We start from the raw sequence: 19,102 nt of genomic DNA, 5'->3' as shown, positions 1-19,102 counted from the left end.
GAAACTAACACTTTACATATTGCGTTTTTATTTTTGTTTTGTGTATTTTAATGTCTTACTTTGGACTGGATAAAGTCAGTCAAGTCCTCCTGTTTAGCTACCTTGCTTTGAAGTATAGCCATTTTATACCTTATTCATTGAAAGAGGGATTAATTTTATTAGACTTTTTTGTCGTATGCTAATGTTACAGCATAATACCTCCAAGGAGAGTTACTGGGTGTGCAGACTTTTGTTCCAGCCCTACGCCAACACACCAGATTCTACAACTCAACAGAACCTTGTTAAGCGTACTCCGATGTGTTTGAGTAGTGCTGGATCAAAAGGCTGCATTACCCAGTGGCCTAGCTCTCCAAATAGAGTTGACCACATGTTTTATACAGGAACACTGCTGTATATTTTACTAAGGCATTTTTCCGACAGTGGTACTGATATGGTATGGAGTATCATTACACTAAGCTGGTATTGGTATCGAAGCCAAAATTCTGAACACTTGATTTTGATCTAGCTAATGATCAGCCCATTGGGGTAGCCTAAACAAATAAAGATGGGCAACCCCATGCTTCAGCCATCTATAGCCTAGCCACTATGCTACTACATCCATTAGGCTACAGGATTATGCTCATTGCTAAAATAGCACACCAGCCTGACAATATGAGCCATCTAGGTTATAGCCCTAAAAATGCAACTTTTTGCCAACACCTTTAATTCAAGATTTAAATCTGATTAACTTCAGAGTTCTCTTTATTTTGCACATTATTGAATACTTGATGAAAACAGAATGGGGAGACATACCTGTCAAACTTGGCACACAGAGTGTGCAATACTGCTTATTTGAACATAGGAAAACTCAGGGGGAATACCTTTAATGCAGAAAGTAACAGACTCCAACCCCTTCTGTCCTTTAAAAGAAACCCTTACTAATGGTCTCCCGTGCCACCCTCCACTCTGAGGGGTTCAGGGACTGAAGCTGTCCACCAGGTGTTTAGAGTTCCATGGACCTGCGTTGTTGGACAGGAACTGCTGGTTGACCATGGTCTTGGCATTCTGGTAGGAGTGAGCCTCCACCTGCAACAACAAGGTTACACAAATCATTCACCACAGACTACATATATCAATGGCTCACATTCATACCTTCAAAAAAAGTCAAATAATCCAGCATTACATGATAAATGACACATCCCTGCCAATTATAAATATGTTCATTCAAACTGAGAGTAGCTTATACAATTCAGGTTACATTTTCAATGATTAGCAATTAACACACACACACATACTTTGGCACTGTGGTACGTGGGGAGATCCTGTAGGCAGCGGTATCCTCCCAGAGTTGCAATTTTACGGAAGTTACTGTAGAGGGCCCTCTTGCACAGCCTGCTGGAGAAGCCAGAGCCACTCACAAACGGGGAACTGAGGGACAGAGAGAAGACTAAAAACATTACCATCCCTGAGGTACCAAATAAAACTCACCACAATGCAGATGTCTAAAGTACTAATCTATATCTAGTAAGTAGTAGAATGTAAATATACAAGCCAAGGGGATGTATTCTGTAAGATTGCACCCTACTGAACAGGCCTCAGTTCTGTGTCCTTTGCCCTGATATAACCAACATCCCAGGACCTGCTCTGCTCTGACATACCCGTCCACAGTGAAGCCATTGGTGCTGTCTAGGACCTCGATGCTGGCGTCCCCGAGGCACCAGTTGATGCTGAGGTCTGTGCAGTGGGCAGGGCTGATTGGAGGCCCCACCCCCTCACTGCTGATGAAGAAAATCCGCTTCCTGCTGAATGGCGGGGCCAGCAGCTCCTCCCAGCCCCCCTCGCCCAGGCGCTTGTTGATCGTCTCCGACACCTTCTCTGAGTACTGGCTGGAGTCACCTGAATAATAGAGACCAGTATATCTACGTTTTTCATTTCTGTGTGTCTTTTTTTACATTTTAAAGCCATTGTCTTTTTTCAGTTGCAAAATGTTTACCCAGCACCACACTGGTGATGTACAGTGGTTGGACGAAGTGGCTCAGCAGCGCGCCCTGAATCCCAGTGACAGTCCAGCGGCACAGCTTGTCGCTGTCAGACATGCAGCAGACGCGGGCGCCCCACACACTGGGGTGGAGGAAGGCCACAGGAATCAGGGAGCCCTTGGCGTGACACTGCAGCTTCAGAGAGGAGTAGCTGCTGCTTAGAGACTTCCTGTGGGGAGACAGATAAGAGTATGTACAGGACATAGTTAAAAGAGATGGGGGTGGGGGGAATCGATACATTAGAGTATCAAGAGAGAATTGATATATTGTCAAATAATATTACTCCAAGTACCGATCAACTTAGGTCTTCCTATAAATAAATGGGGCCGACGTGTGACATTTGGATTTAAAATTCTAAATGGTTTGAAACAAAAAATTATTTTCATGCAGTTCCACATGTATACTTAGAGAAGTAAAAGTGAATATATGCAAATTGACCCATGACTCCACCTATCCAACAATATAGGCCAAGGACTATAACAGAGCCTTCAGAAAGTATTCACACCCCTTGACTTTTTCCACATTTTGTTGTGTTACCGCTTGAATTTAAAATGGATTAAAATTTACATTGTGTGTCACTGGCCTACAAACAATATCCCTAATGTCATAGAGGAAATATGTTTTTAGAAATGTCTACAAAGTAATTAAAAATGAAAAGCTGAAATATCTTGAGTCAATAAGTATTCAACCCCTGTTATGGCAAGCCTAAATAAGTTCAGGAGTAAAACTTTGCTTAACAAGTAACATAAGTTGCATGGACTCACTCTGTGTGCAATAATAGTGTTTAACATGATTTTTGAATGACTACCTCATCTCTGTACCCCACACATACAATTATTTGTGCAGTTCCTCCATCAAGCAGTGAATTTCAAACACAGATTCAAACAAATGCTTCCCAATCTCACGCAAAGATCACCTATTGGTAGATGGGTAAAAATAAAAAGCAGACATTGACACCAGGCCAAATATACACTGGAGTTGCTTACCAACATAGAATGTTTTTGAGTGGCCTAGTTAAAGTTTTGAATTAAATCAGATTGAAAAATCAATGGCAAGTCTTGAAAATGGCTGTCTAGCAATGATTAACAACCAAATTGACAGAGCTTGAACAATCTTTTAAAAGAATAATGTATGAATATTGTACAATCCAGGTGTACAGAGCTCTAAGAGACTTACCCAGAAAGACTCACAGCTGTAATCGCTGCCAAAGGCGATTGTAACATGTATTGAATCATGGGTGGGAATATTTATGTAAATTATACATTTCTGTATTTCACTTCAATACATTTGAAAAAATGTCTAAAAACATGTTTTCACTTTGTCATTATGGAGTATTGTGTGTAGATGGGTGAGAAAAAAAACTTATTTAATACATCGAGTTCAGGCTGTAACAACATGGGGAATATGTCAATGGATATGAATACTTTCTGAAGCAAGGACTTCCAGGGACTTTTTCAAGAACTTCATTTTAATTATCAAGGACCTCAATATATACAATTGTGTCATTTATATAAAATTCTACATATAGGGCCTAATATAGAACCCCCCCGCCCCCAAAGTGTAAAAAAAAAAGTAGGCCATTACCACTTTTTTTGCCAGGACATTGATATTCAATTTATTATTACATTCTAAAATATGAGAATAATGTGGACATTGCCTGACTAAATAGATTTTTCTCTAGCCTATGTGGCCAACGCAGGCACAAGTAATAAAGCCAAGAATAGCAGTAGCATTAATCTCACCATCGTTGTTTTTATATTGGGAAGGTGACCAAAACCCAGGTTAATTTTTTAATAGAAGGATTTGTATTGGAAAGCCAAGTTGACGCCAACATTAGAAGTTGTCATCCTCAAAATAACCGCACCACCCTTCAATTGAAGTGAAGGAGCCACATCTCTCACAAAATCTGATAGAAAATTAAGGGAGCAGGAGAACTTATAAATTGGCTACAATAACAACAAGGACTTTTCACGCACCAAGTTGAGGAAATGTCTGATTTTCAGGGTCAGCCTATTCCAGTACTTGATTTTCAAGTAGGCTACTTTAAGGCCCTTGTATTGTTTAAAATTGCAGGTCTAACGTGGAAGACATGTATTAGTCATGTTATTTCATTACCAGATCATATTGTGAATAAGCCCACTAGGCCATGTAATTTGTTGTCATTATATCCTGAAGAATGTATAGGAATCGCATTGGGTGTTGCGCAATAGCCTATCCTACAAAATTAAGCACTGCAGACTGTCCAATCCGAGGCACAAATACATATGAAAATATGAATTTGTTACCTTAATGCTTTCCTGTTAAATCTAATGAGATCCTGCTGTAAATCAAGCAGACTACAGATGATCAACATCAATTCACTAGGGATATAGATCAACGTGGATCCAATCACTACTGTCTTCACCGGAGTAACGCATGATACACATTCTGGACATTTACTCGTGAATACCTTTTTTCCAGCACTTAGGCTGTTGTTGCATCGCATGCGCTATCACAACAGCTGTTTGTCACTTGACTGTCATTAAGAAAATTCCTTCCTGGAGCAGATGATGTGTGAAAATATCAAGGCGTAACTAACCAGCTGGAATCAAGTGCCTGCACATCCAACAAGTATTATGCATAATTATTTAAGAACCACGTTAATGACAGTATCAATTTAAGTATCAAGGTAAGGTAACTTTTTCAGTTAGAAGCATTCGATTTTGTATTTGTGTGCCCATGAAAACTGTTTTCACCCCGTAACATAAGTAGACGCAAAATGTTAGGTCAGTGGGAAGGAAACCCTGTTCCTGAACAGCCACAGGATTTTGTTCCAACTAGGTACCACACCAGACCGACTGAGATAATTGATCAGTTCAGTGATTGCCTAAGTTCAATACACCTGGTCTTCCAGGTCTGTTAAACCAAAAACATCAGGACCAGGGTTGCCTACCCCCATGTTAGGTAGTTACACTGCATTTCTGAGATCTCCATACAAAAGAAACTGACAGCTAGATCCAGGATTCTTACAAGGTTCAAGTTCAATGTCTAATTTAGCTGATTAATGCCTAATATGATAAGGACAACTTACACTGCCATAAACACAAGGACAGAAAAGTTATGTTTTATGTCACAATGTTTAACAAATCTTTCAAGACACCAACCATGATAACAGGTTAAACTCGTGAATTTGATTGAATATAGTTATGATCCCCTTCATATCTTAATGTAATGACCTGAAAAAAGGCAGATTATTATAAATGACTTTATCAGCAGCTGTATCAAGTTGTACTGTGTAGGAAATGGTCACTGGTACACTAGCTTATAGAAAGACCCACATATACAGTACCCAAAAATGTATACACACACACACTTTGACTTGAACAACACACTTACATGAGGATGCACTGAGCGGCGCCTTTCGGGGTCTGGTTGGCGTAGAGGTGCAGGTAAATCTGGGGCTTGAGCTGGAGCAGGTGGCTGTCGGTAGTGCTCTGGTAGATGGAGCGTTCCTTGTGCTTGGGGTCGTGGCTGAAGAATAGCAGCAGCTGCTTGAACAAATACCTGTACATAAAAAAAGGAATATTAACATTATTTCCTGATATCCAGTAATAATGGCAACGCTGAACTCAAAAAGAGAAGACAATGGATTATCAGAGGGATCCTATTAGGGTTGTGTTCATTAGGGCACAATGGGAAACGGAAAATAAAAATGAGCGTTTCAAATTGGACAAGTCCAGGTAATCCCTCCCTGTTTTAGTTTGTTTATTCCATTTGGTGCCTAATGAACATGACCAGGATGTAGTCTACCTTTGGAGAGCCCGTCTGGCGATGACGATGGCATGACAGTCATGCACCACGGTGCCACTGAAGCAAAGCCAGCCGCTGTAGCTCGACTGGCCTGTGCCCAATGCCACCACCTCATAGCGCTCACAGGACTGGCCCCCGGTGTCAATCATCTCTGAGGATACACCAACAATACACCCCATAAACACACACTGTTGATGTAAGATTAGGCTGAACAGTGTTTCACACTGAGTATACTTTTACCCAATGTGAAAAATGCAGCGGGTCATATTTTGGGGCGTATTCTTATTTTGGGTCTGGAATTAAACCTATAGTGAGCAGTATGGGAGAACTCACCTCTCTCTAGGACAAAGGCAGCCAGGTGGCTTTTGCAGCTATGGAACTCTGGACACTCCCTCAGGAGGCGCTCAAACCTTTCGCTGCACACTGCTGCCATTCGATGTTTATGCCAGTCTGTGTAACCCACTGGAAACACAGCTAGAGGAGATGTTCATTAAATTCTTTCTAAAGATTTTTTAGCAACGAGGCTCCTTTATCTAGCTACTTAACTACAGTCAGATGAACTCGTGGATAAAATTTTTATGTCTCTGTGTCCAGTATGAAGGAAGTTAGAGATTTCGCGAGCCAATGCTAACTGGCGTTAGCGCAATCGCTGGAAGTCTAAGAGTATCTGATAGCATACAGATACCCATAGACTTCCAGTGTTAGCGCAACTACCTCTAACATCCTTCATACTGGACACTGATACATAAAAATGGTATCCACAATTATCATTATCATCTGATTATGGGGAAGTAGATAAAGGGCCCCATTGCCAAAATCCTGAAGTATCTCTTTAACTATGTGTGCCTTTACAGAGAAAGTAGCCTGTTCCCTCAATTTTATTTATCCAGGAAGTCCCATTGAGGTCAGAAGACCTCTTTTACAAGGGACACTTGGCCCCTCACCCACCTCCAACCCGCTTGCCTCTCTTGGGGCTGCTCTCCAGGTTGTCCAACTGGTCCAGGACCCCTTGTTTGAGGAAGCTGATGTCCCCCTCGGACCGGGGCGGTGTGCCCGGGAGAGAGTACCCGTCACAGTCGTCGCTAAAATCCTCCAGGTCAGCTGGCATCAACCTGTGGCCCTGCAGAGGGAGCCTGGGGGAAGATGACCTCTCGACAGGCATGCAGTCTTCTGTCAGCAACGGCCCCAGCAGGTTTGGAGTCCTGGAACCACCACCATCGATACATAGGGTTTTGTCGAAGCCCAGAGGGTCATCGACATCACAGTCGAAATCTCGCCCCATGGCCCCACCACTGCTGCTGATCCGGTGGTGCATCCCCATACCGGGCTCGCCCTCTGAGGGAAAACGCTTCAGCAGAGAGGCCGCCATTCTCGGCAGCCGCTTGTTCACAACGTTATGGTCCACCATTGTATGAGACCTGCTGTAGACTGAAAGGTAACGCCAAAAATACTTAACACATCAGCCAAGTTAGGACAGGATTTCTCTGACTACAGCCCTATATATGATCAATGCACGATGAATGCCCATATAACGAAAGTGAGCTAGGTCGGAACTGTTATTAATCGTCCTTGGACATTACAGGAACCACATCAAAAAAACGAACTAGCAACGTTAACGGAGTTAAGTTAGTGAAGCAAGATAGGTCGAAATGTTCTCTCTACTGAATTTGCAAGCCAAACGATTCACCTGACCTTATCCAGCAGGATAAACTCACTTTCGTGATATGCACAAGAGTTCTGTAATGACAAGTTGTAACAAGCCTTGTTTTGCTTCCTAATGCATAGCAACCGTGAATCTTTCAATTAATTAGTGACATAGCGTTACTTTCATATTAAAAGGTTCTAGTTGTGAACATAAAACTTTAATTGTTACCGTCACCCCGAAATGTCAATTGAAGGTTGACGTTCCCTCGATGGATTTGGACACGAGCAGAAGCTTCTGACGTGTTTGGGATAAAACAATAGTGTTCCTGATTAGCTAACGTTACACCACATCTACAATCTTGATGGTGAGTCGTCGTTGAAAGGGAAATGTCATATTCTACTTCATATTCATCTCCACCCCATCAACATATGAAAATTACGTGTTTCTATGTTCAATACAATTACTTTTTTTCCTTCTCGTTTTGTGTTTGTTTGTCTAGAAATGTAGGCTCCTGCATGCGGTGGAACTGGGTAATTGCTAGATGGCATTCATCTTGTCAAGTAGAATTGTTTTGCAATTTAACAAACCTTAACTATTTTCCTAACATTAACCCAATTCTCCTCACCTATTACGTTAATCCTCCTAACCTGCTACTTGTTGTGAATTCTGACATAAGATGTATCCCATGCCAATCATTTAGGCTGGCCTGTATGGAATGGCATCTCTGGCATGTTTGAATTTGCAGGCAAGTGGTGTACAAAATCTAAATGCATGCTGGTGCAAATACATTGATTGGTTAATTTATTGATTATGGTTATATTTGTATTTATTATGGATCCCCATTCAGCAGCTACTCTTCCTGGGGTCCAGCAAAATTAAGGCACGTCACAATACATTCACAGATTTCACAACACACTTGTGCCTTCAGGCCCCTACTCCATCACGAGCACATATCTACAGTACTTAAATCCATGTGTATGTATGTGTGTATAGCGTGCATGTTATCGTGTGTGTATGCATGTGTCTGTGCCTATGTTTGTGTTGCTTCATAGTCCCTGCTGTTTCATAAGGTGTATTTTTATGTTTTTTTAAAATCTAATTTTACTGCTTGCATCAGTTACTTGATGTGGAATAGAGTTCCATGTCGTCATGGCTCTATGTAGTACTGTGCGCCTCCCATAGTCTTCTCTGGACTTGGGGACTGTAACGTCGTTCGTTTGTCGAAAGAGAGTCGGACCGAAATGCAGCGTGGTGGTTACTCATGTCTTTAATAAAGAATAGCGATACATGAAAATAACTATAAATAATACAAAACAACAAACGGAATGTGAACCTAATACAGCCTGTCTGTTTTTTTTATTTTTAATGATTTTTTTTTTATCTTCAATACCATTCATTCTCTACAACTCATAATTTACATACATACACAAATTATGGTATTTTAAATAAACTAATTAAACTAAACATAAACCCCAAACAAAACCTCAGGGGAGCATCTTCCCTCACCGTCACCCTACAAAATACCTCTCCCTATCTCCCCGTCCCTAATCTATCCTCTTACAAATCTAAATGACACCCAGCCCTAAACCCCCCTTCCACCTCTCCCGAGCAGCATGCTGCCCCCACTTCCTCTCCTCCCTCTTCATCCTCCCCTCAAATCTCCTTCCACCCTCCTCACTATCCCTTCCACCCCCAATCTCTCCCTGTGTTCACCATGTTCTGCCTTGCTTCCCACAGCCCCCGTTTAAAGAGACTCATGAGAAGCCAGAGCAGAAACCTGTCCCTATCCGTCCCTCTCGCTCTCCCTACACCCCTCTCTAACCTGGCCCACGTCAATACAAAATCCCCCTTTACCAAACCTAACAACACCCGTGCCCTAGCCCATACTACTCCGGCAAAGGCACAGTCCCAAAAGACATGGCGCACAGTCTCCTCCCTGCCACAAGAGGATCTTAGACAGGTGGGGGATTGCACCAAATTATACCGGTACAAGATGCAACGTACCGGCAAACACTTATGAAGGCTCAACCAATTCAGGTCCTTGAGCCTGTTATCCAGACCCCGCGCCTGCACTCCCTCCCAGACCACTTCCCGAGATGCCCACTACAGGCGCCGGACTCCATGCCTTTCTGACCTCCTCGTACAGGTGCCTGTGATCTAAACCTACTCGGGCAACTTCAACTTCAACCCTTTACACTAACTCGGCACCCCGCTCCGACATATAAAGTACGAATCCATCCTATAAACTTCTCCCCAAATCCTAATCGACTTAACACTCTGAATAAAAAGGATCTATTCACGCGATCGAAGGCTTTCGCCTGATCTAGCGCTGCTACCATTAAAGGCAGACCTCTATCTTCAACCCAAGCGATGGAGTCCCTGATTAACTGTAGGTTCCATCTAATAGAGCGGCCCTCTACCCCGCACATCTGATCCTCATGAACGATGTAGGGAAGGGCTGTGCATCTAAAAACTTAGGGGGTGGGGTGAGAGGGATTACAACCGGTCTGCTAAAACCTTTGCAAGTAGCTTGTAATCTACACACAGCATGGTCAACGGCCGCCAGTTGCCAAGGTCTGTTACTTCCCCCTTCTTATATAAAAGTGACAGCACACCAACAGCCATTGATCCCCCCCGGGACCCCCGTCTCAAGGATGGCCTTCAAGACTTCGAGGATCACTGGTCCAAGTATACCCCAAAACTTGAGATAAAACTCAGCCGGCAGCCCATCTATCCCAGGCACTTTCCCTTTTCCCATCCTCCTAAGAGCGCTCTCAACCTCTTCTAGTGAGATCTGGGCCTCCATCACTTCTCTAATGTCCTCTGGCAACCGCCTGGACAAGTGTTCTAAAAACACATTTACCTGCTCTACATCTATTTCCCTTTCCTTAAATAAACCTTGGAAATGATCAGTTGTCACCCTGACCATATCCTCTGGTTCTCTAACTATACTACCATTTTCTTCCCTAACACCATGCATTACCTTCCTACTCTGTCTTGCCCTAACCAACTTAAAGAACATGGTAGAACAAGTCTCATTATGTTCTAGAAAGCCACTATGCGCACGCTCAAGGAAAGCTCGAGCCTTCCGCTCCTGCAACTCCCTGAGCTGCGCCTTTAGGGTTGCGGATCTCTCCCAGTCAAACGACCCGCCGAGGTTGCCTGCCTCGTATTCGAGTTCAATTAACCTCTGGATACGATCCACCTCCCTCCTCTCCTCCCTTTTTTCCCTCTTGCAATACCCTATTATAAAAGCCCTAATCCTCACCTTAACTAATTCCCACCACTCTAACACCCCCTCGCACATGGACCGGAGGCCCTCAAGCCTCCAAAAGAAACCATAAAACCCGTCAACAAAAGCCTGCTCCTCCAGCACATCCCGATCTAGCATCCAGTACCCCCTACCAAAGAGGCAGACTGGCGACCCCACCTGCAGGAGCACCCCGTCGTGATCCGAAAAGAAAACAGGCAACAGCCTCCCAGACAACTTACCCAAAGACCTGGGTACAAAAATATAGTCGAGCCTCCGCTCAACCCCCCTGGAGTTGCGCCATGTAGGACCGTCCATTTTCGGAGTAGTGTGCAGACCACCATCTACCAGACCATGGCAAGCCATTAGCCTGGCAATGGCGCCCGCACTGCTATCCCCCCTCTTCCTAAGTCTGTATTAAAATCTCCTCCTATCACTAATTTCCTATTTGTGACACACAGGGGCGTCAGACAGTCCACCATCTCCCTCCTGTCTGCCACCACCTGTGGCCCATACACCACCACTAATCTAAATTTACAATCCCTTATCGTGACATCCACCCCTATAACCCTCCCCTGCATTACCACAAAAGAATCCTCCACTTTTACCTCCCTGTGCCCACACAAAATCCCTACCCCCGATGAGTGCACCCCCCCAACACCCCAAACCGACTCCCCCTTGTCCCACTCCCTCTTAAATCTAATAACATCCCCTCCATCCCTCAGGTGAACCTCCTGTAAAAAACAAAAATCAAACCCCACACCCTCCAAATAACTAAAAACCGCCCTCCTCTTAACAAAATCCCTTAAACCCCTTACATTTAAACTAACAAAAGTACAATTAGACTCCATGAAAAAAATAAAAACATGTAATACACTCATTCTAAACCCAGACAGAAAAAAAACATAAACAGGAGACTCACCCGATGCTCCCCTGCTCCATATCTACCGGTGAGAACACCATCCGTAATTCCAACATCCCCCCCTCTTCCTCCATCACATCCTCCCAGGATGCAGGAATAGTGTTTGGCTCCGGGGTGCCCTGCACCCTGGGTCTACCCCCACAATCCTCCCCCTCCCCAGTGTTGCAGCTGGTTTGGAAAAAAATTCAGCATTTGTTGCTGGAATGGCATGGCTCAGTTTGCTAATCTTGCCAATGAAAAAATCATTAAAGTAGTTTGCAATATCAGTTGGTTCTGTGATGATTCAATGAGTTTGCCTTTTTTCCCAAAATTTCATTTAAGGTGCTCAAGCATTTTACTATCATTCTTTGTCATTTGTCTTTGTTTCATAGTGTATTTTCTTGTTTTTATTCAGTTTAGTCACATGATTTCTCAATTTGCAGTATGTTTGCCAATCGGTTGTGCAGCAAGACTTATTTGCCATTCCTTTTGCCTCATCCCTCTCAACCATACATTTTTTAAATTCTTCATAAATCCATGGGGATTTAAGTTTTTTAAGTAATTTTCTTAATGTGTGCATGCTTATTAGTAACTGGAATAAGCAATTTCATAAATGTGTCAAGTGCAGCGTCTGTTTGCTCCTCTTTACACACTACGGACCAACAAATATTCTTTATATCAACAACATCCGATGGATTTGGATACTGCTTTCAAACAAATCTCTGCAGCATTAGTAAAGATATGATCAATACATGTTGATGATTTCATTCCTGTACTGTTTGTAACTACCCTGGTAGGTTGATTGATAACCGGAACCAGGTTGCAGGCACTAGTTACAGTTTGAAGCTTTATCTTGAGTGGGCAGTCTGATGAATGCCGGTCGATTATTTAAATCACCCAGAAAGTTAACCTCTTATTCTACGTTGTGAATGTGTTAGAGGTCGACCGAATATGATTTTTCAACGCCGATACCGATTATTGGAAGACCAAAAAAGCCGATACCGATTTAATCGGACGATTAAAAAATCAAATGTATTTGTAATAATGACAATTACAACAATACTGAATCAACACTTATTTTAACTTAATATAATACTTCAATAAAATCTATTTAGCCTAAAATAAATAATGAAACATGTTCAATTTGGTTTAAATAATTAAAAAATACAGTGTTGGCGAAGAAAGTAAAAGTGCAATATGTGCCATGTAAGAAAGCTAACGTTTAAGTTCCTCGCTCAGAACATGGGAACATATGAAAGCTGATGGTTCCTTTTAACATGAGTCTTCAATGTTCCCAGGTAAGAAGTTTTAGGTTGTAGTTATTATAGGAATTATAGGACTATTTCTCTCTATACCATTTGTATTTCATTAACCTTTGACAATTGGATGTTGTTATAGACACTTTAGTATTGCCAGTGTAACAGTATAGTTTCCATCCCTCTCCTCACTCCTCCCTGGGCTCGAACCAGGGACACATCGACAACAGCCACCCTCGAAGCAGCGTAACCCATGCAGAGCAAGGGGAACAACCACGCCAAGTCTCAGAGTGAGTGACGATTGAAACGCTATTAGCGTGCACCCCGCTGACTAGTTAGCCATTTCACATCGGTTACACAAGCCTAATATCGGGAGTTGATAGGCTTGAACTCATAAACAGTGCAATGCTTGACGCACAACAAAGAGCTGCTGGCAAAACGCAAAAGTGCTGTTTGAATGAATGTTTACGAGCCTGCTGGTGCCTACCACCACTCAGTCAGACTGCTCTATCAAATAATAGACTTAGTTATAACATAATAACACACAGAAATACGAGCCTTGGGTCATTAATATGGTCGAATCCGGAAACTATCATCTCAAAAACAAGACGTTTATTCTTTCAGTGAAATAGGAACCGTTCAGTATTTTATCTAAGGGGTGGCATCCATTAGTCTAAATATTTGTGTTACATTGCACAACCTTCAATGTTATGTCATAATTACGTAAAATTCTGGCAAATTACGCGGTCCAAACTGTTCCATATACACTGATTCTGCGTGCAATGAATGCAAGAGAAATGACACAATTTCACCTGGTTAATATTGCCTGCTAACCTGGATTTCTTTTAGCAAAATATGCAAGTTTAAAAATATATACTTCTGTGTATTGATTTTAAGAAAGGCATTGATGTTCATGGTTAGGTACACATTGGAGCAGTCTCCCCGTGGAGTGCAATGGAGGCAGGTGGTTAGAGCATTGGACTAGTTAACTGTAAGGTTGCAAGATTGAATCCCCCGAGCTGACAAGGTAACAATCTGTCGTTCTGCCCCTGAACGAGGCAGTTAACCCACCGTTCCTAGGCAGGCATTGAAAATAAGAATGTGTTCTTAACTGACTTGCCTAGTTAAATAAAGATTAAATAAAGGTGTAAAAAAAGAATACCGATTTACGATTTGTTATTAAAACTTGAAATCTGCCCTAATTAATCTGCCATTCCGATTTAATCGGTTGACCTCTAGAATGTGTTATAAGATTTGTATTTAAGCAGTAGATACATTGTTTGTTTATAGGTTGCATGTGATTTTGTGGCCCATGCCATATACTGCCTGTCAAGGCAGAGGTGAAGATGACATAACATCGTCTGCACACTAGAGGGCAGCAAAGTAGCTACGTAAATTAGCGGCTGAATGTTGCAGCCTCTACACAAGCATTTTAACACACATTGGCCCCAATTAAAAGCAACCTACAAAAACAGGTTCACTGTTATATCTAACTCTAGCTCACAGTTTGCCTTTGTGGCGAACAACCAGGCCTCATGCTAAATTCCTGGAAATCGTTTTTTGTAATTTGTTCCTTAAGTTAATTATCAACTTCAAGTCAGTCAATTAGTCTTAACTATTACACAGCGGCAGTTAACACAGCCTTGCCTTGTTTTACAGCTCTTGTCTGTCTCAGTGGGCTAGTAAACAGCAGCCGGGGCTGGCTTATGGGGGGGAGGGAGGAGTAGTATAGCATGGATGGTGCGGTCTGGAGGATGTGGTGGTGGGGGTTTCTATTCCTAATAGCTGAGGGGAGGGAGAGTCTAATGGGGGGCTGACAGGGGCCTCAATGTGCAGCTGTATTCATCACTGTTGTTGGATCCCTTCTCCTTTAATTTTAGTAAGATAACTCTAGCCAGAGTGTAAACATGTCTGTCCCTGGATGGCATGTTTATAAAGCAATACACGGATGAAATACGGCTTGTCAACACTGGCATCGATATTCTAGCCTTTTTACATCTCCGATCAGAGTAGTGAGACAGAGATTCATGACTTGTTCTCCTAATCTGGATTGAGAAAATATTTTCAATACTTATTTACTTTGAACATGTTATGGGTTCCAAATGGAGGCTTTCTTCCTGCCAAGAAATGATACTAAATGTTAAATTCCTTCCAATTTCCCTGAAAAAAATGCACTACTCTGGTTTTGCTGATAGCATTATGGGGCCCGGCCTCATTCAATGAAGGGATTAAATGATGTCCCTATTCAGCCAAGTCAAACATGCAGCAGGAGGTAATGTCTGCACTGGCATAACAAATGTACAACCTTTATAGTCACAGGAAGAATCAAAAAACATTGGTGAGGACCATTGCAAACTGAACCTAAGATATGTTTCATTAACTTTACCATTCCAAGACAACGTTGTGTGTGTGTGTGTGCTCGTAGATTTCCAGTTGACCTCTCAAAAGAAGGTCGCCACTGGGCTATAGAGTTAACTGACATCTGGTGAAGAGTTGTGGATTTAGAGAGGCCAAAAGCAAACTAAAATTGACCGATTGATTTCTCCTCCTCCGCATGTACCCTCCCCCGTTTCTTTTAGCCCCTGTTGACCTCTGCCCTTTTCTTTCTTCTCATTTCACCCCCACCTGTTCCTGTTCCCTCGTCCCTCCTGCCCCGCCTTTCATCTCCCATCTGCCAGAGTAGCTCCAGGAGGAGAGTGAGGGATATGGGGAGTGAGGAACAGGAGAGAGAGAGGGATATGAGGGGCAGGAGGAGAGGGATGGATATGAGGAGAGAGGGAGAAATATGAGGAGCGAGGGACAGGAGGACAGAGGCAGGGATATGGGGAGCGAGAGATAGGAGGATAGAGGTAGGGATAGGGGGAGCGAGGGACTGGAGGATCGAGGCAGGGATATGGGGAGCAAGGGAGGGATATGGGGGGAGAGAGAGGAATATGGAGAGTGAGGGAGGGAAATGGGGAGAGAGGGATATGAGGAGCGAGGGAAAGCAGGATAGAGGGAGGGATATGGGGAGCGAGGGATAGGAGGAGAGGTAGAAGTGAAGACTGGCAGATCTCGCTATAGTCTTATCCTGTATTAAATTATCATCATTCTACCACATGAAACAAAGAGGATTGTGAGTCACATTGTAAAATTGATTTCTGTTCCTCAAGCTGATAAACCATTTAATGTTATGTATTTCACCGCATTTGTTTATGATAACAATTATATACAGGAAGTGATTTGTCTGTGGAAGTTTAGACTTTTTGGAAACGGATAGTTTAGGATAAAAATAGTTTAAAGACAGGGAGGGATATCAATGTATTTAGCCATTGTTTTCTTGGACATGGCAGATGCAAAATGAAAAGACTAGAGACTTGCACATCCATGCCTCAAACACACAAATTACCCTTATTGATACATGCCTTACAATATCTGACAATTGAGATATTCTTATTGGGATTGTGGTTGGGGTGTTCGTCTTTGGGCCAAGCAATAAGAGTTTGTGGCCCGCAACGGACCTTGTATTACAGTATCATAAGACATGTCCTTACACACACATGAAAAATAGCTATAACATCACATAGACACACACATACTTACCCTACATACACTTAACCCACATGCTTGCACATGAGCAGCATATCAATGAGCACAACTTACCACACCCAGCCACATGCTCCAGCACAACCCCCACCCCTCCTTTTGTCCCGTCCCACAGTCAGACTGCAGTCTGGGGGTAGGGAGGTAGGAGTAGTGGCCAGAACAGCCTGGCTTTTCCCCTGAGGGTCTGGGGAACTTGGCCTGATTCTCCCCCAACTCTCCCGCTCTCCCTTTAGGGAAAGGGTCTCTGGGCAGCTGTATTGTGAACCAGGCAGATGCTTGTCCTTTTGATGGGAGGGCAGGAGTAACTCTGTGAATCCTCTTCCCAGGTTCCCATGCCCCATGGCAGGCTTGTGTCACACCCCTCGAGGGGATACAAATGAAACAGCACCAGAGAGGGAGCGAGACCAGGCACACAGTCCATCTGCTCCTTGACACAAAGACCTCTCAGATATACCTATAGATATGCACAGCATTGGTCCGCATATAAAGACAACAGGTATGCTAACTTACTGGGGAACAGTGTGATATTGAAATAAGAATCTTTGACCTACTACTACTGTATATGATGAAAATGTAGCTATAAAACAGGGTATGAGAGAGTGAAATAGAACCATCATTACTGTATGTGAAGACAATAGGACTATGTAATAACCAGAGAAATGATAACCAGGAAAACAATATAGAAATGGTTATGGTAATGTATTAAAAGCTGGAGTTAAAGACACAACTGGAAGCCTAACTTGTATTCCTTGAACTACAAAACACCAGGAACACCTTCCTTTGTTTGCCCTCAGAACAGCTTCAATTCATTGGGGAATGGACCCTGCAAGGTGTTAAAAGCGTTCCACAGAGATGCTGGCCCATGTTGACTATAATGCTTCCCCCAGTTATGTCAAGTTGGCTGGTAGTGGATCTCTACTACTATCTCTACGAATAGCTTGTTCCATCTCATCCCACAGATGTTCAGTTGGCTTGAGCTCTGGTGACTGGGCAGGCCACTGCAGTAAGTTGAATTTACTGTCATGTAAGTGTATCCATTCCTGGACAATCCTATCCTTGTGGCATTGGGCATTATCCTGCTGAAGAAATCAATTTGCAGATGGATATACTACTGCCATGAAGGGATGCACCTGATTGGCAATGTTCAGTATCAATGATGTTCAGATATCTATAGCATAGATCAAAGTAGGCTAATCTTATCTGGTTAATATCCAGCACTAGTTTTGGGGCTTTTTTAGGAGGTAGTTGCTATGTTTGAAGGCATTGGCAGCTAATCTTTATTAAATAACCATAAGATTTTACATACACTTACTGTACAAAACATTAGCAACACCTGCTCCTTCCATGTCATAGACTGACCAGGTTAAACCAGGTGAAAGCTATGATCCCTTATTGATGTCATTGTTAAATACACTACAGTTTGTGTAAATCAAATCAAATTTTATTTGTCACATGCGTCGAATACAACAGGTAGACCTTAGAGTGAAATGCTTACTTACAAGCCCTTAACCAACAATGCAGTTTTGAGAAAATGCCTAAAAAATCAAATAAATAAATAAAAGTAAGAAATAATTCAAGAGCAGCAGCAAAATAAAAATTGCGAGGCTATATACAGGGGATACCGGTATAGAGTCAATGTGCGAGGGCACCGGTTAGTCGAGGTAATATGTACATTAAGGTAAAGGTATTAAAGTGACTATACATAGATAAGAGAGTATCAGCAGTGTAAAAGAGGGGGGGGCAATACAAATAGTCTGGGTAGCCATTTCATTAGATGTTCAGGAGTCTTATGGCTTGGGGGTAGAAGCCACTTGGACCAAGACTTGGCGCTCCGGGTACTGTTTGCTGTGCGGTAGCAGAGAGAACAGTCTATGACTAGGGTGGCTGGAGTCTTTTTGACAATTTAGGGCCTTCCTCTGACACCGCCTGGTATAGAGATCCTGGATGGCAGGAAACTTGGCCCCAGTGATTTACTGGGCCGTATGCAACTACCCTCTGTAGTGCCTTGCGGTCGGAGGCTGAGTCGGTGCCATACCAGGCAGTGATGCAACCCATCAGGATGCTCTCGATGGTGCAGCTGTACAACCTTTTGAGGATTTGAGGACCCATGCCAAATCTTTTCAGTCTAGGTTAGGAATAGGTTTTGTCGTGCCCTCTTCACGACTATCTTGGTGTGCTTGGACCATGATAGTTTGTTGGTTATGTGGATGCCAAGAATGGGGGTGTGCTCGGTCCTCCTTTTCCTGTAGTTCACAATTATCTCCTTTTGTCTTAATCACTTTGAGGGAGAGGTTGTTGTTCTTGCACCACACGGTCAGGTCTGTGACCTCCTTCAAATAGGCTGTCTCGTTGTTGTCGGGGACCAGGCCTACCACTGTTGTGTCATCGGCAAACTTAATGATGGTGTTGGAGTCGTGCCTGGTCGTGCAGTCAGGAGTGAACCGGGAGTACAGGAGAGAATTGAGCACGCACCCCTGAGGGGCCCTCGTGTTGAGGATCAGCGTGGAGGATGTGTTGTTACCTACCCTTACCACCTGGGGGGTAGCCCGTCAGAAAGTCCAGGATCCAGTTGCAGAGAGAGGCGTTTAGTCCCAGGGTCCTTCACTTAGTGATGAGCTTTGAGGACACTATGGTGTTGAGCTTGAGCTGTACTCAATG

At 43.1% G+C, this 19,102-nt stretch overlaps 2 protein-coding genes across 5 annotated transcripts in view; one reads left to right on the top strand and one right to left on the bottom strand.

Moving 5' to 3' along the window:
• Positions 1 to 723: 723 nt before the first annotated feature.
• Positions 724 to 8,131, bottom strand: adad2 (adenosine deaminase domain containing 2). Of its 4 annotated transcripts, XM_046326238.1 has the most exons (10): positions 8,078 to 8,131; positions 7,681 to 7,746; positions 6,756 to 7,235; positions 6,141 to 6,281; positions 5,808 to 5,958; positions 5,394 to 5,561; positions 1,973 to 2,187; positions 1,638 to 1,875; positions 1,275 to 1,407; positions 724 to 1,065 (listed from the first exon to the last, which is right to left on the bottom strand). In XM_046326238.1, the coding sequence occupies exons 3-10, from the start codon at positions 7,213 to 7,215 to the stop codon at positions 955 to 957; spliced, it is 1,617 nt and encodes a 538-aa protein (XP_046182194.1). In that variant the 5' UTR covers positions 7,216 to 7,235; positions 7,681 to 7,746; positions 8,078 to 8,131; the 3' UTR covers positions 724 to 954. The 4 variants fall into 4 exon arrangements, with proteins under 4 accessions (XP_046182194.1, XP_046182212.1, XP_046182204.1 ...); XM_046326256.1 differs by lacking the exon at positions 8,078 to 8,131 and having other exon boundaries at positions 6,141 to 6,269; positions 7,681 to 7,986; XM_046326248.1 differs by lacking the exon at positions 8,078 to 8,131 and having other exon boundaries at positions 7,687 to 7,984.
• The window catches only part of LOC124012510 (delta-like protein B), a 27,195-nt gene continuing 14,853 nt past the window's right edge, over positions 6,761 to 19,102 (top strand). Inside the window, exon 1 of the mRNA XM_046326216.1 lies at positions 6,761 to 7,816. Within this exon, the coding sequence (XP_046182172.1) occupies positions 7,814 to 7,816 (3 nt within the window). The 5' untranslated portion in view covers positions 6,761 to 7,813. The remainder of the gene's footprint in view (positions 7,817 to 19,102) is intronic.

The sequence above is a fragment of the Oncorhynchus gorbuscha genome, linkage group LG02 (assembly GCF_021184085.1).
Source record: "Oncorhynchus gorbuscha isolate QuinsamMale2020 ecotype Even-year linkage group LG02, OgorEven_v1.0, whole genome shotgun sequence".
Classification (NCBI taxonomy): Eukaryota; Metazoa; Chordata; class Actinopteri; order Salmoniformes; family Salmonidae; genus Oncorhynchus; species Oncorhynchus gorbuscha.
The sequence above is the reverse complement of the archived record's forward strand: the minus strand, read 5'-3'. Positions and strand labels throughout refer to the sequence as shown.